Raw genomic sequence first — 12,048 nt, 5'->3', positions numbered from 1 at the left:
GCATAAGGGTCTTGTAAATCAGTCTAAGGATCTTGGATTTCATCACCAAAGCTATGGAGAAACACTGAGGGAACAGACTGATGGCAATGACATGATTGAATTTCCATTTCAGTAAGTGTATACAACAGTGTGGAAGAGTGAGCACGAGGGCTAGCTACAACAAAAGTTCTCAGGAACTCATTGGCTCCAGCGTCATCTAACTGTCTGGCCAACCACATCATGCTCTGCCGCACCACAGACTTTGTTTGTGCTCTTACCTCTGCTTGAATATTCTTCCTGTTCCTCTTCTAGGCAAACTTCTACTCATTCCTAAAGCTTCAGTTCAAATGCCTGCTCCTCTGTGAAGCCCTTCTTATTCCCTTTACCTTTACACAATCAATTGTTCCCTCTTCTCTGTTCCCATAGCACTTTATAAATAACTTTATTATGGCATTTATCACTTTACATTATAATAATAATGTAATTATGTAATGTAATAATAATAAAAATTCAACATGAGTCCATCATACTATGAGATCATGGAGGAAAGAAGAGTCACCTCTGAATCTCCCTCAACTGATATACTCTCCAGCACTTAGTAGATGACTAATAATTATATGACTGAATGATAAATAAGTGAATAAATGAATCATGTTGCCCTCTATTTAGGACCCATCTCATTTTGTGGTGAATAAACCTTCTGTTGACATGAAGTCTCACTTCAGTCACCAACCCTACTCACAGAACAGTAGGTGAGTGACAGGTTACTACTCTCTTTTGCTGAATTTCATGTCTCCCCAGGTAGTCCAGTTGGAGGAGCTTCTGGCAGTACGGCACTCTGTGTTTGTGGTGGGCAGCGCTGGCACTGGCAAATCTCAGGTGCTGAGGTCCTTGTACAAGACCTATCAGATTATGAAACGCCGTCCTGTCTGGACTGACCTCAATCCCAAAGCAGTCACAAATGATGAGCTCTTTGGCATAATCAATCCAGCCACACGAGAATGGAAGGATGGTAAGAATGGGATACCCCTAGGACAAAGTTCTTGCCATATACTCAGAGCCTGTGGCAGGCTTAAATATAGCAGAGTGATGCGAAGAGAACACTGGACTGATCTGTTTGGGATGAGAGGAGGTGAAAGGAGTCAAAGAAAGGAAGAAACTGATTTTGGCATGGAAGGGAACCATAGCCTTTCAGATGTTCTCTTTCCTTGGAGACTCTTCCAACTGCCTCTTGAGAGAGGACACTTAAGAAGGTTACAGCAGGGCAGGGATTCAGCTGTAGTTTAGTGACTCTATAGCATAAGTCATGGAGTCTCTACATGTCTTGGAAGTGGGTTTAAGGCATGAGTAAGGAGGGGAAGTATGCAGCTCATTCCCAAAGGAGTTGTGTAGTCCAGCATCCCACAGAGGGCACCTCTTGCTATGAGCATTGCCCCATGAGTGCTGGGGAGGCTGCTAAAGAAGACTGTCTAGGCCAGGTTCTGTTGATGCTGGTGACATCATTCACCTTAGAAGAGTCCCAGAACCACAGTCTCTTCTACAGCAATTCAGAGTCCTAAACTCATGTTGACTTGGTGTTGACTTCAACATCACTTTCAAAGACTTAAAAATCACAGGTATATATTGGAAAAGGTCTCCTGTCAACTAGGAGGGAGCAGAAAAGAAAATGGAAGAAAACTCCCTATGAGCTGATGGGAACCTTTTTCTAAAGCCGATAAAGCTCCTGGAATGAGAAAGTCTCAGCTTTCTCCTAAAATCTTAATGTCTGACTACATCAAGGTCAAGCTGTCTAGATTTCACTAATTTACAGCCTTCAATCAGAAGTCCAAAATAAGGGGGTTTAACAAGCAGCTCTCTAATTTTTATTTTGCTGACTATTAATGAGGCTTAGCTTCTTCTTCTTATTGGTCTTAGTAATTGGCTCTTTCATAATTTTATTTTTCTTTATAATTTTCTTATCAGTTTTAAGAGTTTTTTTTACTATCAAAGATATTAACCCTTTGTTTATATGCATTACTAATGGTTTTCCTCAGTCTACCATTTGTCTACTGACACTTCTAGTATATTTACCATGCATTGTTTATTTGTATTATTCTTTTCCTACCTTAATATAACAGACATTTAATTTCTTAGAGTTCTGGAGGCCAAGTCTGAAACTGAGCTGTTCGCAGGACTACAAGTCCTCCAAAGACTCTAGGCAAAAATCCTTCCTCGTTTCTGGTGGTTGCCATAAATCCTTGGCATTCTTTGGCTTGTTGATGCATCACTCTAATATCTACCTCCATCTATACATGACCTTCTCCCTGAACCATGAACTTGTTAAAATAGGAAATTATGTCTGTCTAGTCTTCTTAGCATCTGGGATTCCTGTTTAGTTTATAGCTCTTTCTAACTTTCAGCTATAGTATCATAAAGTTAGTACTAAAGACTTTTTTTACATTAACATTTTTTATCCATCTGGATTTTATTTTGGGGCATAGTATGAGACAAAGTAGAAAATCAACTTTTTTTCCTCCTGGATGGATAGCTGAATGTGCAAGCACTATTTATTAAGTAAACTATCCTTTCTTCTAAATCTAAACACCAGCTTGTTGTATATACTGGGCTCCGATTCTCAGTTGTCTACTTTGTCCCACTCACCTATTTATCTAGTCCTATACCAATGTAATTCTATTTTGGTTATAATTATTTTACAACATTGTAATATGCGATGAGGTAAGTTTCTCCTCAATTCATTTTTGTAATTTTCTTAGCGAGTCTCAGACATTTCTTACTCTATATTGAAGTTAAGCTCACATAATATAATTTAAAAATTTAATTGTGTTGGAATTTTAATTAAAGCTTTATGAAATAAATACATTAAATATGGATAAATTGACAAATGAGACTTGTAATGATCATAAATATGTGTTTACTATACAAGAAAACTTCCAAGTTAATGGACTATATACCCTTTTAACATTTTTATGAAAACTTAAAAATAGAAATAAAGTAAATTATATTAATAGGTCTTTTTCAAAGTTAGATCTGGTAGAGAGAAAAATAGGCATAGACATAGAAGAATTTGGAAATGCATCATAAAACTCAATATAACATCATTATGGGATTTTACATCTTATCAATATGAAAATATTCCTTTCATGGTTGGTTCATGGAACATTTCCCCAAATTAAAAATTTAGTTGGCCACAGAAGAAATCATAATGAATCCAAAAGTATCAATTTATAGGTCACATTCTCTGATAATAATGAAATATAAATGGAAACAAATAGCAAGAAAATTATGAAAAATAATTTTACTATTTGCAAACCAAGAAATGCTCACTTAACCTCTGGATTAGAAGAAAATTAAATTTAATCTCTCTAGGAAGCAATAAAAAGAAGAATACTTCATACAGAATCCTCTGGACACATCTAGAGTCAATAGCAGACACTTTAAACTCTCTTTACTCCAGAAGGTAGGCTGAAAATGAAGTCAGTAGCCATCATAAGAAATTATTTAAGGACTAATAAATTAAACTGAAGAAAATTGGGGAGAAGAAACTAATAAAAATAAAAGCTGGAATTAGTAGGAAGGGACCAAAAATTATAGCAAGGATAAATCAATATAAATGTTGTTGTTTTTTGTATAAGCAAATAAGTTCATTGTGAAATAATTAATGGGGGAAAAAGATAAAAAGTATATAAAATTAGGAATTAGAAGATATATTAAATATAGACAAGATTAAAATAGAAAAAAAAAACAATTAAATGGCACATATTTGAAAAACTAGAAGAAACAAATGATCCCCTAGCAAAATATAAATTCATAAAATTTGCTCAATAAGAAGTAGAAAACAAACTAATTAAAAAGAAAATTTTAAATAGCCAAACAAAAAAAAGATAATTTCAAAGTCATTTTAAAAAGACATCTCTTAATTTATTTTATGAAACCAGAATAACCTTATCAATCTTTTTGCAGAAGCAAAAACAAAAACCCAATTTCACTTATTAATGTAGATTCAGAAATTCTGAATAAAATCCAACAGTATTTCAAGAGAATAATAATACACTTTAACCAAGCAGAATATACTCCAGTAAAGTGAGGATAGATCAATTATTTTTTTAAGTATTAATGTACAGAATTGGCAAGGTAAAACAGAAAATTATTTGATCAATCATTTGATGCTAAAAATTCAGTAGCTGTTCCTAATTTTTAAAATTCTAAGTAAAATAAGGATAAAAGGAAATCCCTTAAATATGATACTTTTTGCCTAAAGCCATAAGGAAAAAGAAACATTCTGAATGATGAGAAACCAAAGCCATTTTTATTAAAAGAAAGAATAAGTCAGGGAGACCTATTATCAACATTGTTATTTAACGTTGCTTAGTAGGGTTCTAGAAAATACACTAGACAAAAAAAAATGGAATGCATGGTTTAAATTGGAGGAAAGGAGAAAATTTGTTTTTTGCTGATTATACAACTGTATACCTAGAAAACTCAAGAGGCATTATTGAAAAATCACTAGACTTAATAAGAAAATGTATCAAAAGTAACTAAATATAAAATAAATACATAAAGTTTGGTAGCTTTTCTCTATACTAGCAGCAGCCAGGCAAAAATAGAAACATTGTGGAAAAATTCCCATTTACAACAGATAAAAACTATATTATGTTTAGGAGTAGATTTGGCCAAAGAGATATATTGAAAAAGCCATGAAAATTTACTAAAAAACACATAACAATATTTGAATAAATGAAAAGACATGCTATGTTATTAATTAGAAAAGCTTAGTATCATAAAAATCAATTCTATCTGCAAAAGATATAAATTTCATGTAATGCCTATTAGAATCACACTGGGCCTTTTCTAAAAGCCTACATTTGACAAGATTCACCTGGGCACAATTACTAAGGATGGAAACCTTACCTAAAAATGTTTTATGTAACTCCATCATGTCACAGTTGCCTGTTGAAATGATTCACTGGGGTCTCTTGTTACTTAAAGATGTAGTTCTGTCAGGTTTTGTTGTTGTTTTGCTGCTGTTGTACATCTTGCAAAAAGTCAGACTGGAACACAGAGTGGAACTACGGGCACAGTCAAATGTTTGGTAGAATAGAATACAAAGCCTGTTCTGACCTGCCTCTTCTATTTACACCTCCTCTGAGTGTTGCAGCCAATTGAGAAAGGCTGTGTTAAAAGAAAGATTGATGGTGAATGGAAAATAAGTTATCTGTGGCTCCTTTCAGGATTGCTCTCTTCCATCATGCGGGAGCTTGCCAACATCACCCATGATGGGCCCAAGTGGATTTTACTGGATGGTGACATAGATCCAATGTGGATTGAGTCTCTGAACACTGTCATGGATGACAACAAGGTATTGAGAGGGAAGGGGAATTTCCATGGCACCCCTACTCATCTGTAAAACTGGTCTCCTAGGCACATCTTGATTCCACACAAGGCTTGGCCTGATTAAGGAATTATTACCATTATCTCTATTTAAAAATTTTTCCAGTTTTATTGAGATATAATTAACATATACCAATGTGTAAATTTAAGGTATACCATGTGATAATTTGAAATACATTTATAATGCAAAATGATTACCACAATAAGGTTGCTTGATACCCCTATCATCTCATGATTAACTGTGTGTGTGGTGAAGATTTTAAGAGCTGCTCTTTTAACAATTTTCAAATATACAATACGATATTGCTAACTATAGCTACCATGCTGTATGTTACATCCCCCAAATTATTCATCGTAGAACTGGAAGATTGTTTTCTTTGATCACCTTCACTCATTTCCTCCCCTCACTCCACCCTGCCCCATTCTACTCTGTTTCCGTGAGTTTGTCTTTTTTAGATTCCACAAATTGTCTTTCTCTGTCTGGTTTATTTAGATTTCACAGTATCTGCCTGTCACTGTCTGACTTATTTCACTTAACATTACGCCTTCCAGGTCCATCCGTGTTGTCACAAATGGCAGGATTTCCATCTTTTTTATGGCTAATATTTCATTGTTGTGTATGTGTGTGGAGGGGGTATGTAAATACACATATACCACATCTTCTTTATTCATTCATCTTTTGATGGACGTTTAAGTTGTTTTCATGTCTTGGCTATTGTAAATAATGTTGCAATGAACGTGGGAGTGTAGGAATCTCTTTAAGATCATACTTTCACTTATTACCAGTGTCTTTAATAGACATCTCAGAACAGAATCATGCAAGTGACAACTTTCACTTATTTCAATGGCACTGCTGTGCTCTCACTGTTTTTACTATTGTTATAATTAAGAATCTTCTGCAAATAGATTAATTTAATATTTAAGGCTGACAGGAGTCTTAAATCATCTATTTAAATATTTTTTCTTTACTTTTTTCTTTTTGTTTAAATAAGGAAACTGAGAATCAGATACATTTTGCACCTGTCAGACATCCTCAATGGTGACAAATCTTCATTCATAGAGAGCATATTTTATTTTTTATAAACAATGAAAACTAACTGAATGCCAATAAAGTGGCTTTTAAGCTAATAGCTGCTCCTAAACTTGTTCAGAAAGAACATCCAGATTAGAAGTTGTATGATGGCTTCAACATTTACAGATTCATTAGAATAAATGTATGCTATCCAAGAGGGAGTACTTTAAAAGAAGTAGCAGTGATATGAAGCCTAAGTTTTCTTCCTTTAATAATATTATTGTTCTAATACAGTCTAGTTCATTTGAATCATTGACATCAATTTAAATTGATAATTTAATTTTTTTCCCTGATTCAATACACACACACACACACACACACACACACACACACACACACACACACAGGGATGGAGGTAGAGGGCCTACAGGAGCAAAGAGAGGATTTTTGCAAAAAAAAACTTAGAAAATAATTATACAGTTGACCCTCGAACAAGTGGGCTTAAACTGCACATGTCCACTTATACACAGATTTTTCAATTGACCCTCTAAGTTCAAACCCATGTTGTTCAAGGGTTGGCTGATAGTTGGAATCTGTTTATGTGGAATTCTGGCTTCAATTATATGCATATTTTTTTACTGCATTCGCAGTTAGTGCCCTTAAACCTTGTGTAGTTTGAAGGTTGACTATAATCACAAAAGAAGAAAATAATCACTCATAGTTTCTACCAGAAGTAATCAGCCAGAACCCCACCAGCTGGCCATGCATTGTAACCCTTTTCTACTTGGCATGTCCCTCCCTGTTGTCTTCAGGTGCTGACCTTGGCGAGCAATGAGAGGATTCCTCTGAATCCCACAATGAGGCTCCTCTTTGAGATCAGCCACCTGCACACAGCCACACCAGCAACTGTCTCCAGAGCAGGTATGGCCTAAGAAAGGGGAAAAGAAAGCTCAGTTGAAGACAGATGTCTCTAGCATTACATACGATGCTGCTGGCTCTGAAGAAATCTCCAAATAGAAGCCAAATATCGATCTTCCAAAATTCTGTCCTAATTCACAGTCCTAATACACATCCACAAGGCTTAGCAAGTGCTCTAAGGCAAGGCCCATGTGATTTTTTTTCAGAAATGTTATGGTAATGGGAAAGGAAATGGCCCCTGAGCTGGATGACTGTCCTCTGTATATAAGTACCTCAAATTAGACTACTTTTAGGCCAGTTCAAGCCTCTATGTTGGTGAAAATGACCGAGCATTGCAATTCTTACTACACCCTGGGGAAAATAACTACTTTATAGGTTAACTTTCCTTAACTCCACTGCCTTGTTTGATCTCTACAATCTAATATCAGGTTCCCTTTCAAGGACCTGTGCCAAGATTGGAGAACACAGGCCAGAAGAATCATCTCTCTCAGTCTGTATTTGTTTCATAGGGCTACCATAACAAATTATTAGAAACTTAGTGGCTTTTAAAACAATAGAAATTTATTCTCTCATAGTTTTTGACGTTAAGTACTTGAAATCCTTCCTTGCATATTTCTAGCTTAGGAATTCCTTGGCTTATAGCCCTATGACTCCAACCTCCACCTCTGTCTTCATGTGACCTTCTTCTTGGTGTTTCTTTTGTCTTTGTTTCTTATAAGGACACTTGTAAATATACTACTTAGATAATTTAGGGTAATCTCATTTCAAGATCCTTCAGTTAATTATATCTGCAAAGCCCCTTTTCTTAAATAAGGTCATACAGGGATTAGGTGGGATATGCTTTTAGGATACCCTTTTAGGTTCACCATTCAACCCACTATACACTTCTACACCATGACAACTATTTCTAATCAATCAGAGCCTTCTTTCCTCCTGAGCCTATACTTGGCCTTGGGGTCCTTAATACTGCTCTCCATCAGCTAATATCATCAGTCAATTTTCTAAACAGATAAAATAACTCTCTGGGGTGAAAAATATACTGACATCCGTGAAAAACGACAATATTCCTTATGCTCACAGGGATCCTGTACATCAACCCTGGAGACTTGGGATGGAACCCTCCAGTTAGCAGCTGGATTGACAAGAGGGAAATCCAGACAGAGAGAGCCAATCTAACCATCCTGTTTGACAAGTATATTCCAATCTGCTTAGACACACTCAGAACCAGGTAGGCCAAGAAATAAGGAAGGTGGCAAGTTAAAGCAGTAATAAAAAGCATGTTGGGGCACACTTTTTGTCCCAATAATGTTCTTTCTTTCCTGTCCCTGAAGTTAGATGTCTCTAGACCATTCCCCTCCAGGCACGGCAGGTGGCAAAGAGGAACACATAGGCTGGCCATGAAATGCCTACTATCAGTTCAGGCAAGAAGTTAGAAAAGTGAAGAGGAGAAGACTTTATGTACCTTTTATGAGTGCCACATGGGGTGGGTATTCTAAAGAGGCTATAAGCTGCAATATCAGATAACAATTCTGGGCGGTCCTTCAGTTTTCAAGGCATGCAGCCGGCCCTCCTACGAATGATATACAGGCCAGATCAACAGGCTTAGAGGTGAAGATGACACCTGTTAGTGACATGTGGGGCCCACTTCCTGTTCCTGGCTGTGTCTGTTACAAATGTGGTCAAAGAAATGAAAAAAAGCCCATTAAGTACTCAGTTTTCTCATTACTCACAAAAGTAATACCTAGACTATTAGACCACTCAAAAGCATTGTTGTAAGGACTGCAACTAGACTTAAAACAAGAGCTAACACAAAATACTACCCAGAGAAAATGTTTTCAGTGTGTTTTAATTGATGGAACTCCTCTGAGCTTAAGTCGTGGAACCTCAGAATTATACCCACTTTGACTCTGACTTTTTGACAATTGAGGAAACTGTGAAAGGAGTGAAACTACTGAAATATATACTCATTTGGTTGCAGTTGCCTACATTCCCAAGGAGTGAGAGGGGGTCATCAATGTTCAAAGAAGGGGAGAGGAGAGAGAGAGGGTAATAGAGGAAGGGAAGATGAGAAAAGAAACCTTCTCAGGAGCACTCTGTGCCTTTCTTCCTTCTCTGCAAAGGGAGCTGGCCCAAAAATAACTGATGAGGAAAGAGGCTTAAATAGCACCATGGTCCTCTGTATTCCCAAAGAACGTGGCAAATCATGAGTCCACTACATCCAAGTTGGTTTCGTTGCTGTCCAACAATGCCTCTAGGATGGAAAATGCAGTGTTTTAGAGCATATCGGGTCTCTCTTTGCAGATTTAAGAAGATAATTCCAATCCCAGAACAGAGCATGGTGCAGATGCTGTGCCACCTTCTCGAGTGTCTCCTGACCACGGAGGACATCCCTGCAGACTGCCCCAAGGATACCTATGAGCTTTATTTTGTGTTTGCTGCCATCTGGGCTTTTGGTGGAGCAATGATCCAAGATCAGGTAAAAGGATGTCCTGAGGTTGACACCCACATTCAAGTCCACAGGGGCAGAAACTGATCTTCCAAAAAAGGTTTGGAATATAGAACTGCTAAATGTCAGAAATAACATCAGAGCATCAAATTATTTAGTTATCTACCCACTACACTGCTAAACACATCAGTCCCCATAGAAAGTCATGTGGTGAAACATGAAATTGGAATGTATTTGGAGCTGTTGCTTTTTGAGTTAGTGAATGTTTCCCTGATTTCATGGAGAATTGCAGTGTTTGAGTTTGAACAACTGGAGTTATAAGTACAGTATTTTTCAGGGTGATGTGTATTTTATAGGCAAAATGATGCTATGCTGTCGATTCTCGAGTAGGAGAAATCCCTTTAACCTTCTACAAATCTTCTAGAATAAACATGTGTCAACTTTTACCAGGCTAGAATTAACCATCATGTCCCATATGCCTGAAACACAGATCTGTTCATAGAAGTTTGAACCAAAGCTTACTTGACATCTAGGGGTAGGAAACCAAAGTAGCATGTATCTTATGGTGTTGGCTGTTGTAGCCTCATGCTCTTTGGGGGTAGGGATGTTGGCTCGGAGTATCTTGGCATCTAATTCCTTAATACTTCTGCATTCCCACCCATGTTTTTACTTAGTTTCCTCTAAATAAAAGGTATTTTATCTAGAAACAATGTATTCAAAATTATGCAGATCGGTCTTTTACAATTGACTCTAGCTGTCAGGAAATATCATATACAGATTAAGAACATGGACTCTAGGTATGATTTGTAACTCTGCCATTTATTACCTGGGGGATGTTGACAAGTAACTTCACTTCCCTGTACCTTATTCTCCCCATGGGAACAAAAGAGATGAGGATGATGATAGTGAGGATGGTTATGAGGATTAAATAAATGGGTACTGTCCTAACAGCCCAATGTGAATATGAGCAAAGCACTTAAGATGGTGCTGGCACACATATGTGCTTATTGTTAATATTCTAGTACCATAAATATTCAATTTCATAGCAAATATCTGGTGCCTCTCTCACAACAGGGGATCAAACCAAGCTGTTATTAGAGAGTTGTGCTTTATTCTTTGCTGGCCTGGGTTGATCGCATGCTACTTTGAGGAAAGAAGAAAATGTTTCAGCCTCCCAAAATAGAGATGAACCAGGAGAAGTAACAATTTAGAATTAACAATTAACTTATTTTCTACTTTCTCATCCTCTGATTGTAACATTCACCTCATCTCCCATCATTCCTTAACATTCCTTAGTGCTCAAAATTCAGAAAGCAGTTCTCACAAGCTTTTGGGACATGCGAATTTCTCCATCTCCCTCTCCAGAGCGAGATACTGTTGAGAGAGGGGAAATTTCTAAGGGCAAGAAGGTGCCTGGACTGGGAGTATGGCATTGGAGAGTTTCATCCTATCTGTTCCACGGCCTTTGGGGCTTCTCCATGGACTGCTTCTTTGACATCTTTATATTTTCCCTATTAGGCAAGGATACAGTGAGTCTAGCAGGATGTGTGAGACCTCACTGAAATACACAGAGATCCAGACTGCATAGTTATTACTTTCCATTGAATTCAGTCCCTGACCTTTCAGCTGCCGAAATGTCAGACAGCAACCACTGCTGGACTTCTCTCCCATGTTGGTGCCAAATGAGCAGTGGGGTATCAGGATGAAGATACTTGATCAATTTTTCTATCTCTATATAGAAAAATTTTAATCCACTCAGCTCTTTAAAAGCTGAAGAGAAAGCACCTCTCCAGGCATCCAGGCTCTTTAGCACTTGGAGCTGTAGGCAGCCATGCCGGCACACAGGGAGAGGACAACGAGGAAAGCTTTTAGCAGTGGGGAATTTCCAAGACCCCTACATCTGTATTCATGCCAAATACCAAAAATCCTGCTCTAAATTGAAAAGTAGGATGTTGGCCAAAATGGTTACATCTGAAACACCAAGGATACCTGCATTTAAAAAGCTGTGATCTAAGCAAAGCAAAAATGCAAAATACAGCCCATAGCTGAGTAGAAGACCAATAATAAAGGGGGTACTGGCAAATACTTTGTAGCAATTTCAGGAAATGATCTCTCAGAAGCAAATGATCTTTCAGGGAGCCCTATACTGGGAGACCAAAAACCTGTGTTCAACTGCCAACTCTGCCATATGCTTCTAGAGGTATAACCTTTTGAGTTTTTGTTTTTTTCAGATATAAATTAGAAATAATTTTCACTAGCCAGGATAACTTAGAGCATTGTAAAGAACAAATTAGATGCTGTTTCA

At 37.2% G+C, this 12,048-nt stretch overlaps 1 protein-coding gene across 7 annotated transcripts in view; it reads left to right on the top strand.

Moving 5' to 3' along the window:
* Nucleotides 1-12,048, top strand: part of LOC107517402 (protein shisa-6) — a 597,831-nt gene that overhangs the window by 422,552 nt on the left and 163,231 nt on the right. For 6 of the 7 annotated variants that reach the window (XM_036223917.1, XM_016158078.2, XM_016158077.2 and 3 more), the window contains 5 exons: nucleotides 781-991; nucleotides 5,208-5,335; nucleotides 7,192-7,300; nucleotides 8,378-8,525; nucleotides 9,599-9,773. In XM_036223917.1, coding sequence (XP_036079810.1) covers nucleotides 781-991; nucleotides 5,208-5,335; nucleotides 7,192-7,300; nucleotides 8,378-8,525; nucleotides 9,599-9,773 — 771 coding nt within the window. Of the gene's footprint in view, nucleotides 1-650; nucleotides 732-780; nucleotides 992-5,207; nucleotides 5,336-7,191; nucleotides 7,301-8,377; nucleotides 8,526-9,598; nucleotides 9,774-12,048 lie in introns of those variants that run through there. The other variant, XM_016158082.2, reaches the window with a different exon arrangement.

Source organism: Rousettus aegyptiacus, unplaced genomic scaffold (assembly GCF_014176215.1).
Source record: "Rousettus aegyptiacus isolate mRouAeg1 unplaced genomic scaffold, mRouAeg1.p scaffold_m13_p_6, whole genome shotgun sequence".
NCBI classification, from domain to species: Eukaryota; Metazoa; Chordata; class Mammalia; order Chiroptera; family Pteropodidae; genus Rousettus; species Rousettus aegyptiacus.
Note: the sequence above shows the minus strand (reverse complement) of the source record. Positions and strands in the feature narration are given on the sequence as shown.